Source organism: Odontesthes bonariensis, chromosome 4 (assembly GCF_027942865.1).
Source record: "Odontesthes bonariensis isolate fOdoBon6 chromosome 4, fOdoBon6.hap1, whole genome shotgun sequence".
NCBI classification, from domain to species: domain Eukaryota; kingdom Metazoa; phylum Chordata; class Actinopteri; order Atheriniformes; family Atherinopsidae; genus Odontesthes; species Odontesthes bonariensis.
Window position 1 is genome coordinate 18,317,207 of NC_134509.1, and position 15,172 is coordinate 18,332,378.

At 47.5% G+C, this 15,172-nt stretch overlaps 1 protein-coding gene and 2 non-coding genes across 3 annotated transcripts; 1 reads left to right on the forward strand and 2 right to left on the reverse strand.

The window, feature by feature from the left end:
* Positions 1–105: 105 nt before the first annotated feature.
* Positions 106–197, reverse strand: trnar-ucu (transfer RNA arginine (anticodon UCU)). Its single transcript is given in 2 exon segments — positions 106–141; positions 161–197. It is a non-coding gene; the product is annotated as a tRNA-Arg (tRNA).
* Positions 198–883: 686 nt separating this feature from the next.
* Positions 884–956, forward strand: trnak-uuu (transfer RNA lysine (anticodon UUU)). The gene has a single exon. It is a non-coding gene; the product is annotated as a tRNA-Lys (tRNA).
* A 794-nt stretch (positions 957–1,750) lies between these two features.
* On the reverse strand, positions 1,751–15,158 carry patl1 (PAT1 homolog 1, processing body mRNA decay factor). Its single transcript, XM_075463311.1, has 20 exons — positions 15,055–15,158; positions 12,956–13,061; positions 11,142–11,354; positions 10,738–10,965; positions 9,533–9,609; positions 9,239–9,319; positions 6,847–7,047; positions 6,579–6,680; positions 6,418–6,504; positions 5,694–5,899; positions 5,457–5,601; positions 4,947–5,067; positions 4,765–4,862; positions 4,618–4,677; positions 4,384–4,529; positions 4,145–4,304; positions 3,929–4,054; positions 2,442–2,533; positions 2,163–2,312; positions 1,751–2,058 (listed from the first exon to the last, which is right to left on the reverse strand). Exons 1-20 carry the CDS (start codon positions 15,067–15,069, stop codon positions 2,037–2,039), a joined length of 2,436 nt encoding a protein of 811 aa, XP_075319426.1. The 5' UTR covers positions 15,070–15,158; the 3' UTR covers positions 1,751–2,036.
* Positions 15,159–15,172: the final 14 nt, after the last annotated feature.

Here is a 15,172-nt window from a genome sequence, read left to right on the forward strand (position 1 = left end):
GAAACTGTCGTGATTAATATCATAACTGTTAGACAGACCAATTTACAAACATTATTCACTATAAAACAAATTTTAAAAATAAACCAAACTGGGAAGAAAAAAATGCGACTCCGGTGGGACTCGAACCCACAACCTTTGAATCACTGCTCAAGTGCTTGACTAGAAGTCCAATGCGCTATCCATTGCGCCACGGAGCCACTTGTTGCACACTTGGTCAATAACATATATAAAGAATCACAAGCCTTCATTACATTTCAACGTAGAAATAGTTCATAGGAAAGTTCCTGTTTGTTACACGGCACCACAGTGTTTATTAACGGAACATCACTGATCCAGGGCAGAGATCAGGCTAACGTTAGCAGCTATGAGGCGACGTCATGGCGTCTCCTCAGAGCCGCACACCTCCTCCTTCCTCTTTAACCGGTGGCTCTTAGCTCTAGTTAATCGCTCCTGTTCTGAAGTATCAGTGAAAAAACGGAAGGGCTTCAATGTTGGTGCTTTTACTCTGAAAGGAAAAAAGCGGAAACAACATTTATGTTCTTGATAACGGGTAACAGCTAGCGGATTACAGTGAAAATGATTGAAAAAGTGAAGACCGAGAAATATTATGAGCATATTACTGTATCATATATTATTTATGTTGTGTATTAAATATTTATTATTCAGCTATTTTTCTTCCTATTGGGGTTTTTTAACGACCTTTTGTAGCTGTGGCTGAAGGAGCCAATCTGACACTGTACTTCGTGCCTTTTTAACAATCTGTAATCAAAAGGCGTTATGATTTCGAAGAAAATGTCTAATATTGAGCTTACAAAAATGAAAAACCCCACATAAAGGGGTGCTTATATAGTATGATATTTGTCCTTTCAGCCGCTCACTCAGAGCCCGGATAGCTCAGTCGGTAGAGCATCAGACTTTTAATCTGAGGGTCCAGGGTTCAAGTCCCTGTTCGGGCGGTAATTTTTTTCATGTTTTCAGGGATGTTTTGTTAATGTGAAGGATAGATATTTTGTCATTTTAATTTCTGATAAATGTGACTGCCATTATTTGATCAGATATATAGATCATAAACGATTATATTTTCTTCCTTACTTTAACACTACATAGTTTACTGGATGCTGAGCTGCTGGTAGGACATCTGCTGGGAAGCCCAAGTAATGCCTGGAATAAGACCCCAAAACCAGATGAGTTGAAGAGGAGACGTCTAGTTTAAACCATTTCTTCCCCTGATCATCGTGGGAAATGTGAGATCACTGGTGGATAAAATGGACGAGCTTGAAGCCCTGATGAGGACACAGCAGGAATATCAGGCAGAGATCTGGCTGCAGGAACAGCTCTAACAGCTCTCTGCTCAGCTTTAAGACTATACGGACAGACTGCAGACAGAGCAGTAACAGTAAAGGAGGAGGATTACAGAGATGGTGTAATCCTGGACATGTCACTGAGAAGGAGCGTTTCTGCACCCCAGATGTTGAACTGCTGTCTACTGAGAGAGAAGTTCTTTTTGTTTAGTCAGTTTGAGTCAGGGCCAAGTCTTAACACTCTTCGTCTTATCAAACTTTCTCATATCAGCATGTAAATATTAAAAAACATTTCATAATCAGATGAGTGAGAATCTGTTAAATGTTCTGAGTAACCAAGAGTTAAATGTAAAATGTTCTGGGGACCCAGGAACTAAATGGAGCTACTTTAACAAGTTAAATCTCCAAAATGAGACCAACTACAGGAAGAAAAAAAGCAGACGTGTCAATATAATAGAAATACTTTTTAATTTTGTCACAGGCATAATCGTAAACAAGATATTTAAAAATGCAGATTTCATTTTTATTGTCATTCAGACCAATTCACACACACACAACCAGAGACTAAACACAAAGAAAAACAAAAGTGACTAAAGAATCTGCCGCATTAAAATGATCCACCGTGGATTTTCCTCCAGAGAACACACGCACACTCCTCTGACACACGCATCCAAACAAACAAAGGTTCTGCATCGGGTGGGGGTGGGTGGAGCTGTGATGATGGTGCAGTAACTTCTACCTGGACAGAGCAGAGATCCTGAAAGACAGAAACATTACATTTTATTTTCATGCTTACACTGAAATTGCCAAATAAAAACAAACCAATCATCTGTGCGTGCGTGCGTGTGCACGGTGACTCACTGTAGCTTGTCCTGTAGCAGCTCCAGCCTCTGCCGATCGACGTAGCGCGAGAACAGGGAGAGCAGGTTGGGAGGGGTGAAGAGGGGAGGGGACAGCGATGAAGAGGGGACGCTGAGCAGCTCCCTCGTCACCGAAAACACCAACTCAGTCCTGGGTGGAGAAACGAGGCCGCCGGGGAACAAACGAGGCCGCCGGGGAACAGACGGGGCGAAAAGAAGAAGGATGTGACGAGGGGCAACAAAAAGTAACAAAGAACAGAAGAAGACTCACGCGCCGTACCATCGATTGTCGTCCATGAGCTGACAGTTGGGGTCGGAGCTCTGCATCCTCTCTCCTTCACTCAGGATCAGATACAGCAGTGTCACGCCAAACTGAACGCACACAGAAACATTACAAACAATCAGTTCTTTCTTTAACCCATTTAGGTCTAAGACGCCTGGAAAAGAATGCCTGTAAAACCTATGGGCGATTTCAGAAAGACCCCCTAAAACCTGAAGTTTTTCTAAAAATTCAGCAATTGTGTCAACGCCTACTAAATGATTGATTTCTCAGCCTCTGTAGCAGATAGAAAGAAAATTCAAAAAGTATTTGAGAGCTTACACCTGTGGCTTTCTTTGGAAATTGAGTTTATTTATATACACCCTCACGAAAATAGAAAATGTAAAAAGTAAAGTGCAGGAACAGCGCTATTTTCAATTAGAAAACAGTAATTAAAATAAAATAAAATTTAATTTTATATTTAAATTATTTATTTTATCGCCAGTAATCTCTTCGTACTGGCAGCACAAGGAGCCCATGCACATTCCAATAAATGTTTTCATCTCCGGCACAGTTACGTGTGACCACCTTGCCATCTTTGCTCGAGCTGGAGTCTGAAGTACCTGGTCACTGTATCTATTCGTCTCGGAAACGAGATGCGCCCAAAGCTCCTCAGTAAAAATATGATTAAATGCCTGCAACGGTGTGGCATCTGCAGGTAAATCGACTTTCACCCCTGGTGTGCGGTTGAAATCTCTCCGTCGATTACGGTGGTAATTGTCAGTCTTCCACTCACATTCAAACCCTTCAAAATCATCCTCGCCGTTATCGTCATCTTCAAACATATGTGCTAGCCATAAATCTCGATCAATTGGGTCAGCACGTTCATCAGCATCAATGATACGCCATCATCAAAGCCAAGAAACTCCTCACAATCGCTACCGTCTGAAATGTCTTCCCACTGAAAGTCCTCCATGCTTGTGCGATATAACTTAACTTCAAAACAATGACACGAGGAACATGACGACACTCTCACGTGTCTATTATAATGCATTTAATTGGCGCAGAGGTCAATAATTGGTGCAAAACAACCTTATACATGAAAAAAGACATGTACGCTTTCCCGGCCTTAAGGGTAGAATAACGCAACAGCGCCCCCGGCTTTAAAGGTAGAAATGCAGCAATGCTTTTCCGGCCTCAATGGGTTAAAAGGTTAGTTTGAGAGGCATCCAGCCCAGGAGGAGAAACGTGGCTCGCTACCAAATGCTAAAGAGCGCCACAAACGGCTGCTGCAGAGCAGGCAACGTTAATGGGATGACCGACATTTATACGGTGGTTTACTTTGGACCCAGGAATGTGCTGCCAAGCAGGAAGTGTTTACAGGACGTTGGACACCAGGTGGGAGCTGAAGGAGAGGGGGGTGGGGGGTCGTTTCACTCGGACGCTGTTGTTAAACTCCTGGTGCCCCTGAATCTACAAAGAATAAAAGGTTAGAGCCGTGTGTGCACCTTGTTTTGCAGCACTGTGGACAGCTGGCCCTCGCTGCCTTGAAGCTCCTGCAGCAGGTCGGTGAGGGCGGAGCTCGACAGCGACTGGATGACAGCAGAAACCGGCTCCACCAACCAGCACAACACCTGAACAGGTGAGCAGACACAGGCTGCAGGTGAGCACAGAGCATCTCACATCTGGTTAAAACGGATCCATGCAGAACATCTGAGTTCTACCTGGTCCTGCTTGTCTTTCTTCGCCAAGGCGGGGAGGTTGCGGGCGATCGCCATCACAACAGCAGCAGCCTGGGTCGAAGGCAGGAGTGGGAGGAGCCTGGAGACGAGCCGCTTGCCTTTCCTCACCGACATGATCATCACACACTGCTCATCGCTCACTCTTCAGACGACAAGAAGAAAACGTGTGAGTGGCGTGCCGACACGCAGACAGCAACAGGTCGCCCCAACGCTCGCCTCACCTGTCGTCCCACTCCTTCTCCCGCAGAGAGCCGCACAGCTGCTCCGTGTTGGTTTTGTGCTGCTCCAGCAGAGCCTCGCGGTCCTCCTCCGGGGTCTGGACGAAACGCTTCTCGAAGTCTTGAACCTCCAGCAGCAAACTGTACATCTGGACAGGAGCGAAAGAGGAGAAACGCGTCACGGAGCTGTGTCGGAGAGTTCCCCCCCGCCGCCGGATTCAAACAGGCGCCCCCTACCTTCTCCACGGTGTAGAGGATCTGTCGCCTCTTGTTCCACACCTGCTTCTCCCTTTTCTCCTGCAAACAAACAGAATCAGATTAAGCGCCGATGACCTCTGATGACCTTCAGCTCCGGCTTCACGTCCGTCAGAAACACGAGCGCACCTCATCGTCCGAGCGAGTCGTCACCACAGCGTCGATCATCTTTCGGGGGTTGTTGACGCTGGAGACCGTCAGCTTCCCCAAAGACCCCGCGAACTGAACTGTGCACGGACACAACAATCAGGGGTCAGCAGCACGGCGGGGGGCGTTTACAGGTGTTCCAGCTGCGCTCCGCTCGTATTTACCTGGTCTGTAGGTGTGTTCGACCTTGGCCACCTGCGGGGTGATGAGCTTGGTGGTGTGCTCCTTCTTACTGCTGCTGTCCCGCTCCCTCTCCTGACGCTTCTCCATCTTTTCATAATAGTTCTACACGGATAGTTAAAACAAATGAACAGAATTAAGCTCATTTAAGAATTTTATTCTCAGAGAAGCTCTGAGTTTATCTGGATGAGGATCAGCAGTTTGGTTCTGACAAGAAGCAGGAATGTAGCTCAGAGAGGATGGAAGAGTTCTGCTCACAGAGGAGAGGAAGAAACACTGGTGCAGCTGAAGGTGAGCTAAGTGTAACATGAGTTATTAAGTTAATAAAATGAGTTAATAAAAATAAGTTAATGAGTTGATTAAACCCACATCATTGTTAAACGGATGTGTCTTTTAGGCCGCTTGTTTAAAGTAATTTGCTGAAGAACTTCATCTTTTTTATTCTCTTTTGTTAATAAAAACTCCACCTGCTCCTTTAAACTACACTAACTGACCTGGTAGTAGTAGTCATCCAGGTACGGGTCAGTGCTCTGCAGCTGCATCATCTGGATCTTGGTGACCCACTCCTTCTCCTTCTGAGTCATCAGGTTGCTGTAGGGGTCCCTGCTGCGCCGGTCCCCTCCGGTCCTGACACGGTCCCTGAAGGAAGGAAACGGACACAAAGGCTCAGGAGGGTTTTCAGAGAACACCGATGACTGCATCAGGACATTAAACATGCAGGACGCCCTCACCCTCCTCGGCTCTGCATGCGCTGGGTGAGCATACGTCGGTGCTGCGGGTGGAGGTGCGTAGTGTTGTGGCGGATCGGAGGCGCGTGGTTGGGGGGGCCGTGAGGCAGGCCCATCCTGTGGCCGTGTGGAGGAGGGCCCCCGAAGAAGGGTCTGAAACCTCCGCCCGGTAACAAAGGAGGAGCAGGACCGCAAGGGAAACCTGCCACCTGGAGACAAACGGGGCGAAGTTTAGAGACGAGAGGAATCCTCTGCTCAGAGAAGGTTGCTGCTGCAGTGATTTCACATCTGAAGAACAACTCCAAGCATCTCATGTGTTTCAAAGGCTTTTATTGACTATTATTATGTCAAGTTTATGCAAAGAGTTGATTATTGCAGCGTTGGTCCTTCTTTTTCAAGACCTTTGCTGTCAATCTAGCTCAGGGCACGGCGCTCCACCAGCTGAAAAAGGCAGATGTTCTGGCACCATGTCCGCTCCTCTGGGTGAGGAGCAGCGCCACACATGAACAGACGGTACCGTTCACCTTTCCTTCACCAGACAATCATTCTTCTGGATGCCCCAAACCGTCAGAAAGGGGCTCCATCAAAGAAACCTGAACTCATTCATCTACGTCACATCGCAGCCGAGACAAACGGCCCAAAGTGTCCCCTGAAGTTTGACCCATTAAAACCTCTGAGAAACAGCAGCTCTACGATCTGAAAGGACCTTTTCATCTCTGGTACCAACCTGAGAGTTGAGCAGCTGGGCTCGTTGAATCTGAGACAGAACTGGACCAACTCTGGGAGGAAATGGACCGCGGCACAGTGGAGAGTTCTGCAAAGACGGCACGAAAAGTTAGAGGAAAACTTCTACCACTCCCAGAATCTGCAGGACCGGGGGGGACTCACAGCTAGATTGAGGAGGGTGTTGGGTGACAGGCGCTCGGGGAAAGGAGTGGGGTACCGGTGCTGGACCGGGGCTCTCACATGAACCGCCGTGGGATGGTGGATCTACACACAGAGAACAGACTTAAAAAACTAAAGCACTGATTACTAAACACTCTAACTAACTAACTATCTAGCTGACAGCAGATGCAGGAAGACTTCTGTTCATATAAATGTTTACTGGATCCTTAAAACCAGTGAGCAGAGTAGTTGGAGAGACTCTGCTGCTCACCTGATGATTCAAAGCGTGGCTCATGGGCTGCTTGGGCGGAGTCCCGATAGGCACCGCCCTCACAGGCGGGGAGCCAATCACAGGGGAAGAAGAGCGTGGGGGTGGAACCCTCTCAGACAGGTCCCGTCCATCATCGCTCCTACCCTGAGCGGGTCGTTTGGGAAGCCCCACCTCTTTGATTATAGACATGAGCGGACTGTCCTGAGGAGGAAGAAGGAGACAAAGAAAACTTTGTTGAAAAAAAAAAAAAAAAAACTGATCCCGTTGGCCAGATGAGTTTGTGGCGTCTGCTGGCTGCTAACAGACTCCAGAGGTCTATGAACGCACACGCGAGGCAGCAGCAAATCATTATTTAGGTACTATATATCGATTATTCCATCGAGTTATTATCCTCCCAGCAGCTGGATCATTGGATGACCTCTGACCCTCTGCTCGGCCAGAACAAGGCGGGGCTTCGGACAGTGTGTCCACGTCACAAGCTTGTGGAGGAAAGTGTCAGGGGTGATGAAAGAGTATCAGCAAGAATAAAAGGAAGGGTACAAGATGGAGGTGGGACCAGCGATGTTTATGGTTCAGAGACAGCGGCGCCGAGGAAGAGCCGGAGGTAGCAGGCATGAAAATGCTGAGGTTCTCTTTGGGAGTGACGAGAACGGACCGGATCACAGGAGTTCAGCGCATGTTAGAAGTTTCAGAGATAAAGTCAGACTGAGGCGGTTAGGACAGAGGAGGAGGAGAAGGATGCTGAGGCTGGAACCACCAGGCAGGAGACACAGAAGAAGACCAAAGAGGAGCTTTATGGATGTAGTGAAAGAGGAGGCGAAGTTGGTGTTGGAGGAGAAGATGCAGTTAGGTGGAGGCAGCGGATTCGCTGTGCTGACCCCTGAAGGGAACGGCTGAAAGGAAAAGGAGAAGATAAGCAGATCTCCATTGATGCCAAAGGGCTCCACTTCATTTAAAGTGTGAACCCAATAAGCCAAATAAGAAATGTTTTCAATCTCTTTCAACCCCCCATAATTCAGTGATAATGCAGAGCCATGAACAAGCTGCTCAGTGCATGTTCTCTGCACGCATCAGTCTTATGTTCAGATGTGAGTTTTTAGAGCTTAACAAGGCCTTTCCAACAACACGACCCGTGCTCTGCTGCAGCAGGCTTACAATGAGGGCTCATCCAGTGCCTTCTGCACACCTGTGTGAGTCTGCCTGCCTTCAGCCTGCATTCACATAAGCCCCTTTCACACTGAGACCCGCTACCTTAGCGGGTCCAAATTGCACCTTCGACCCGCGTCGAGCAATGTGAAAGCTTAGCGTGTCAGGGTGACCCGTGTCGCCTGAAGCCGAGTTCAGGGGGCGTTGCCTAGTGGCAGAGCGTCACACGAAACACATAAAATGCTGGGCGTGTACAATGACGTAGGCACAAGCCATGCGTTGGAGGAAGGGTGAAATACACCTGTCTGCATCAAATTTTCAAACAAACGATGGCGGGACACCTTGAGATATCGTTTATGCAATTGTATGTTCATGGAGATGTTACTTTACGGCGCGTGGGAAACCGCGCTCTCCCATCTTTCTCGCCAGCCCTTCCAGCAGAGGTCCATATAAAAATAACGTCCTCTGCTCGGAGGCTGAGGAGCTCGCGGACCTCCTTGTCTCCCCAGTTGGCCATATTAAAAAAATGTCTCCAACTTGATGTAGGCTAAAACAGAGTGAAACTTGTCCTCACCTGTCGCTGTTGTTCTGAATCAGTTGTCCATTCTGTCTTTTAAACTCCTCACGTCACGCCCACGTCCGACCCGCGTCGATTGCGTTCACACCAAACTCGGCAAAAAGACTAGGGTCCGACGCGGGTCGAAAGGCGAGTCGAGTTGACGCGGCAGCCCGGGTCGGCAGTGTGAACGCAACAGCGGACACACTAAATTCGCGAATTAAACGCGGGTTATTCAGCAGTTTGAAAGGGGCTTGTGACTCTGATGAACAGTTACTGTTTAACAGCATCAGTCAGTGAGCTGCAGCCTTCTTTTCTCAGTTGTTCTCCATGAGCTGAGAGCAAACACAGCTGCAGCTGACGTCTCAGTCAAAGCACTTTAAGTGCTTCCAGATGAACGTTTCTGTTCATTATTACAGACTCATTTCGTCTCCCTGATCGCTGAGCTTCAGGAGTCCGACTGAAAACTGTCCCTGTTCAACTTTAAATAATCCTGGAACCAGAGGCGATCATGTTCTGCGGCTGAGACGGTGTCATCCGCTCAGAGCCGCCGAACGATGGGGAAAAATATGGTAAACAATTAGCATACCAACAAATAAATAATACTCAGCAAAGTGGAGTCAGATCCGTCATAGAACAGAGGTTGAAATGGTGAGCTGGGGATGTGACGGAGCAGCGAGCTTCACCCACCTCCATGTGTGTTACCAGTCCGGGGGTGAGACTGACCGGCCCAAAACCCATACTGTTCTCCCAGATACTGTGAGAGTTCATCTAAGAGAAGAAGAATGCAGTTTAGACAGCTTTTACAGGCAGATTGCACCCTTTATTAACACAAAGACAAATGCTCCACACCACTGCTAACCTGCGCCTTTCTTCATCATTTTACAGCCTTTAAACAGATAAACCCACAATCTAACGTTTTCTCATCTCACTGCAGAAACTAACACACACTGAGTTTGCAGATATTTTTTAATAAAGACTCACCTGCCCCACAGGAGTGGCGCCTCTGCGCAGCATGTGCTGCTGCTGTTGGTAGCTGAGCATGGACGAGGGAGGAAGGCCTGAAATGAAGCAGAGCGCGACGTGTTGAGAAGCCATACGACCACCAGACCCATAAAAACACCCAACGAGGGAACATTTCAGGCTGTTGTGATGTCATAACAACAATTGATCCTCTTTGTTCATATTTAATGACACTATTATGGCAAAAGCCAGCTATAAATGTAATTTTTTTTTCTTTAAGTCTCTCCTTCGGCACACAGAAGGCCTGCTCAGCTGGATGTGAATCAGCTTACTGGCTCGGCCATGTTTCAGCTCTGAGAATCTCTGCTGCTGCCTCAGCAGGATGTTTGGGATCATTATCTTGTTGCAGGATGAAGCTGCGTCCAATGAGTTTGAGGCATTTACTGGAGCTGGAGCAGATCAGATGTTTCTATACAGCTCAGAATTCATTGTGCAGCTGCCATCAGCAGCTCCATCAGCAGTGAAGATAAGTGAGCCGGTACTTGTGGCAGCCATACATGCCCACACCATAACACCCCCACCACCGTGTTTAACAGAGGAGCTGCTGTGCTTTGGATCTTGGGCTCTTCCTGTTGGTCTCCACACTTTCTTCCTGCCATCACTCTGATACAGTCTTGGTCCAGTGTGTCCAGAACACCTTTTTCAAAACTCTGCAGCTCCTTTAAGGACTTTCTGGAAAACTAATGTGTCCATCCTGTTTCTGTGGCTAAGTAGCGGTTAGCATGTAGCAGCGTAGCTTCTGTGCTTCTGTTCATGAAGTCTTCTGTGGATAGTCGTCTCTGACAAAGACACACCTGCCTCCTGAAGATGGTTCTGATCTGTTGGACGGGCCTTTGAGGATACTTCTGTCTTCCTTGGCCTACCAGAGCATTCTTTCTTCTTCATGATCTTCCAGACAGCTGATGTTGGTAATCTAAGGTTTGACCCACGTCTCATGGTTTATTCATGGTTTTTCAGCCTAATCACAGCTTCCCTCCTCATGTTGAACAGCTACAGAAACAAGCTGAGGTGTCTTATCCCTGCACTGATGAAGGTGGCTCAGAGAGATGGAGCTCTGCTCCAAACTTTATGGAGGACTCTGGAAGTACAACCACTACAAGGCTGCTTTCAGTGACATCACAGAATGTACTAATTCGTTACATGAAGGCGGATGACGTCATGCTCACCTGAAGCGGAGGGCCCGGGAGGCAGCTGGTGCTGGGGGTGACAGGGTTGTGGGATGGAAGTGGGCTGTGGCAGGACTCTGGGTGGGTCCAGCCCCGACAGGGCAGCCAGGCTGGATGATGGACCGGGCTTCTCGGCCGCTCCGACCCCAGCGATGGCCGGGTCGGCCTCCAGGATGAAACGAGCCAGGGCCTCAGCCAGGTCACCTTCCCCCGCTCGCTCTTCTGCATCTGAAATGAGGGTTTACCGACTTTAAACGATCACCTTTTCATACAGATTCTGTTCACCTGAAGCTGCCTTCATTAATAAACTTCAGATTCAACAGCCGATTCTGAAAGCTACAAATGAGCAGAAGGTTGAAGGAGACTGAAAACAGGATGCATGAGCCTCTGATGACATCACTGACCTTGTGGAGGCAGTCCAGAGGAAGACGAGGAGAGGCCGAGTGAAGGGAGGGAAGATGGGAGGGGGAGGTGACCCTCAGAGGACGGGAGACGTGTGGAGGACGAGTTCTCAGCTCCTCCTAAATCCAATTCTCCTCCCAGGCTAAGCCCCGCCCCTAACCCATCGCGCTGGTCGAGCTCAGCGAGGCGCTTGTGCTCCTCCTGCCAGTCGTCATCTGGAAGAGGAAAGAAGCCAGAATGAGTCACCTCAGCAGCAGTTTCATGCACGTCAGACACGTAACGTCGAAGTAATGTCTCGATCTGTGGCTTCTCAAAGACATCCGCCATCTTCAGGGTGATGAGCGAGGAGAGAATAAGTCGTCACCATCAACAGAAGCCTCTTAAATATGCAGAAAACTGAGATACCAGCACAGAAAACTTCATTATTCAGCCCCTGAACAAACCAACATGATATAAACACCTTATTAGGGTGTCTGCAGACTGTTCTGCTGCCAGCAGCAGCCTTAGAGGATCTCAGAGCCCAGTGGATAAACTCTATCTGAGGCTAATGTTCCAGCAGAGTTAGCTAACTGTGGATGTGCAGCAGCCACTTTTCATCCCACTGTTTTAACAACTTGGTCCAGTTCAACGCTGGACTGAAGAAGCGGAGCCACAAAGAGGGATCAGTTCCAACTCTCAGAGTCTGAACTTCAGAGCAGGGAAATGGAAGCATCTGAGAAATAACTGCTCATGGTTTATTTATTGACTTATTTTCTCCTTTAGCAGCAGCTAACGCTAACAGCTGAGCTAATGAAGATGACGTACACCAGCTTCTAAGGAGTTATTGCTGCTCTTTTCTGAAAGATGAACATTATTGTTCCCACATTACTTTAACTGAAGCTTTCTAGCTGAACGGTTCCGTTCTGTCACTCATCAACCTGCAGCTGTGTGGATAAGGTCCTCTCCTCGCTCTCGCTGCTACATTGAACGCTGTGTACCGCTCTCGGTGTGTTACTGTTACATTATCGGCATGTTTCTGATAAAGATGTAGGTCTCCGAGTACAATTGTTTAATGATTTAATGACATGCATTTCTACGAGGGTTGGTTCAGATAGGAAAGCATCTGTTGCTAACTAACAACTACCCTGCTGAAGTAGAGCCACTGTGCTTAAACCAACAGATATTCTGACCGAAGTTTGTCAAGACAAAGACTGTGTAAAATTGTTAAAAAGGTTAGAATATGTCACCTTTAAACTAACTGCTTTCATCTAGTCGTGGAAAGTTACTGCTCAACATTAAAAAACACACGACTGTACTGCAGCAGCACCTCTTCTTAGTTTATGTCTGAGATGCTCCGTTAAGCTTGTAAATCTGTAACAGGCCTCCATAAAAGGTCCAGTCTGCTCTGAATTGTTCTGCTACTTTTATCATCATCAGCACGCAAAGGTTTAGGACTGAAGGCGAGCAGAGAAGGAGCAGCCCTGAGCTGTCAGAGCGATTTACTGTATCAGTAATTCACTGACTTTAATGTAAAGTCTGAAATTAAACATTTTTTTATGTATTTATTTTTATTCAAACCTATATTCTAAGACCAACAACTTGCCATGTTAGTGCGATGATGCAGGTTTGCACATTCTTTGTGTGCAGCCTGGAACTCTGCTGCAGACGTTAAACATTCAGAAGAAGCTGCAGAACGCACTGAAGGAGGGGAAATCCCAAAAAGCAAAATATGAACTCTTTTACGTCTGACACAGTCAACCTGTTACTGTGAAAGCTCAACCCACACAAGGATGAATACTGCACATAATGGTGGAACAGACGTTTTACTGAGCCTCACCGATGGCCCCGTCTCCAAACGTGTCATCGTTGAACTGATCGATCTCATCTTCCTCTTCTACCTTTCCATTGTCTTCCTCCTCCAACGTACAGTCGTCGTCCAGGGACTGAAAGCAGAGCAGAAACAGACGGAAAAAACATCTCAGTTTATGACATTTAGATACATTTTCAGAGCCTTTAAACCTTCCACTGTTTAATAGCTCTAGTTAGTGGGAGCACCGGCCTAAGAGCAGCCCAGACCTCCCTCTTCCTGACCATGACTTCCAGTTTTCTCCCAGTGGGACAAAGAGGTCTTCCCAGACCATCAGAGACATAATACATCTTTTCTGGATTTGCCCTATGCCCTGTTGACACCATCACCTCTGAGGTGGAAGAGAAGTATCTGCAAGTTTGGAAACCGTATCTGTCAGCTGTTGTCTTGAAGCTAACGTGCAGCCATGCCTATGGAATGTGTGCAGAATGTGCTTTTACATGGTCTGCTTGAACAATGCACGGACGTCCCTGGAACAGATGTGTTCTTGAAGGCAGCATATGTTGCTGTAAAATCTCAGTGAGCTTTTCTGCATTAATGCTGCCATCACAGAAGTGGAAATGAGCTTTGCTCATTCGGGCCCTGATCCAACCCCATACCATCCCAGAGCCTGGCTGCAGGGACTGGTTGCTGACAGCAGTCTGGATGCTCCTTTTGCTCTTTGCTCCATTTCTTCCAACAAAGATCTGGAACACTGATGGCTCTGACCACAGCACACGTTTCCACCGTGTGACGCTCCATCCCAGACGCCTCCGAGCCCAGAGAAGTGGACGCTGCCTCTGGACCAGGTTAACATCAGGCTTCTTCTCTGCACAGTAAAGTCTGTGAATGGAACTCTGGATTGTAGTGCTTCACAAAGGTTTCCCACAGTAATCCCTTGTCCATGTGCTTCTATCAGCTGTTGATGAATGAGGGTTCTTGATGCAGCGCCGTCTGAGGGATCAGAGATCACGGGGGTCCAGCTCAGGCTTGCTCCCTCGTCCTTTACACTGAAACTCCTCCAGATTCCTTGAATGCTTTAATGATATTCTGCTCTGTAGAGGGAGAAATATGCAAATCCCTTCCAATCTTTCTTCTTTCTAAACTCCTGAATTATTTCCTCACATTTGTGGACAAACTGGAGATCCTCTGAACATATTTAGTCCCTTAAAGACTCAGTCCCTCACGGAGGCTTCTGGACCAAATCACCTGATTGAATCATCATTGTTATGTTGACTTCATTACTTGTCTTAATTGACCCCATCCCAACAGTTTTTCGGTTTAATTTGTTGCAGCTTGACGTGTAAAAATTGATTTATGTTACCAACTCAAATGAACTCGATGAGAAAAACACAGGATTTATCTTGGGTTTAAACCGTCTGTATTGAAATTAAAGTCAAAGTCAGCCCAATAATCATTGTGTAAAATAGCAGTTAACATTCATAGAGGTGTAAATACGTATGTTTCATCAACAATTACCCTAAAACGACCACGTAATTTGCATAACGCAGTCATGACGGAGCATGGATTCCTGCTGGGAAAAACGTCCCAGCCGCAGAGCAGAAAAACGCGGGACGTGAACATCTACACATCATTTAACGCACCCGTTAGCAGCTCCGCTCTCTAAACAACCAATAATTAATCAAATTTAAATATTTAAAGAATCCCCCACGACCCTCACACACCCTGCAGGCAGCCAGAGGACCAGCTAGCTTCGATGCTAACGCTGACGTTACATCACGTAGGACCCACGTCGATGCAGAACTGCGTCTCTACAACAACTGAAAATGATGATGTCAGGTTAACTAACACACTCTGGCCATTTATAGTAGAGGTTTATTCATCAAACAACTAGTTAATGGTGGTAATCGGAGGCGCGACGTGGTCACCCTGCCACCGGGCTCATGTCACCAGGCAAGCGGGCTGCTTCACAGGCCGCCAACCGCACTGAAATCTGGCAGTGGCGTAAACAAAAGCTAACACTGGGCACACAAAGCAGGCGTAGCCTGAAATCACTCCAAACTTTCCGTAAAACATGTGATTTCAGCCTCAGGAGAAGCGCGCAGAGGCTTTTAGGGGACAATACTCACCTGAAATCGAAACATCTATCTTCAGGCTGACGGGAAAAGAAGTGCATCGGGAGCGAGGCGGCGCGCAAATGACGCAGCAGGCACGTCGTCCACTTGAACGTGCCTCACGGCGAGACGG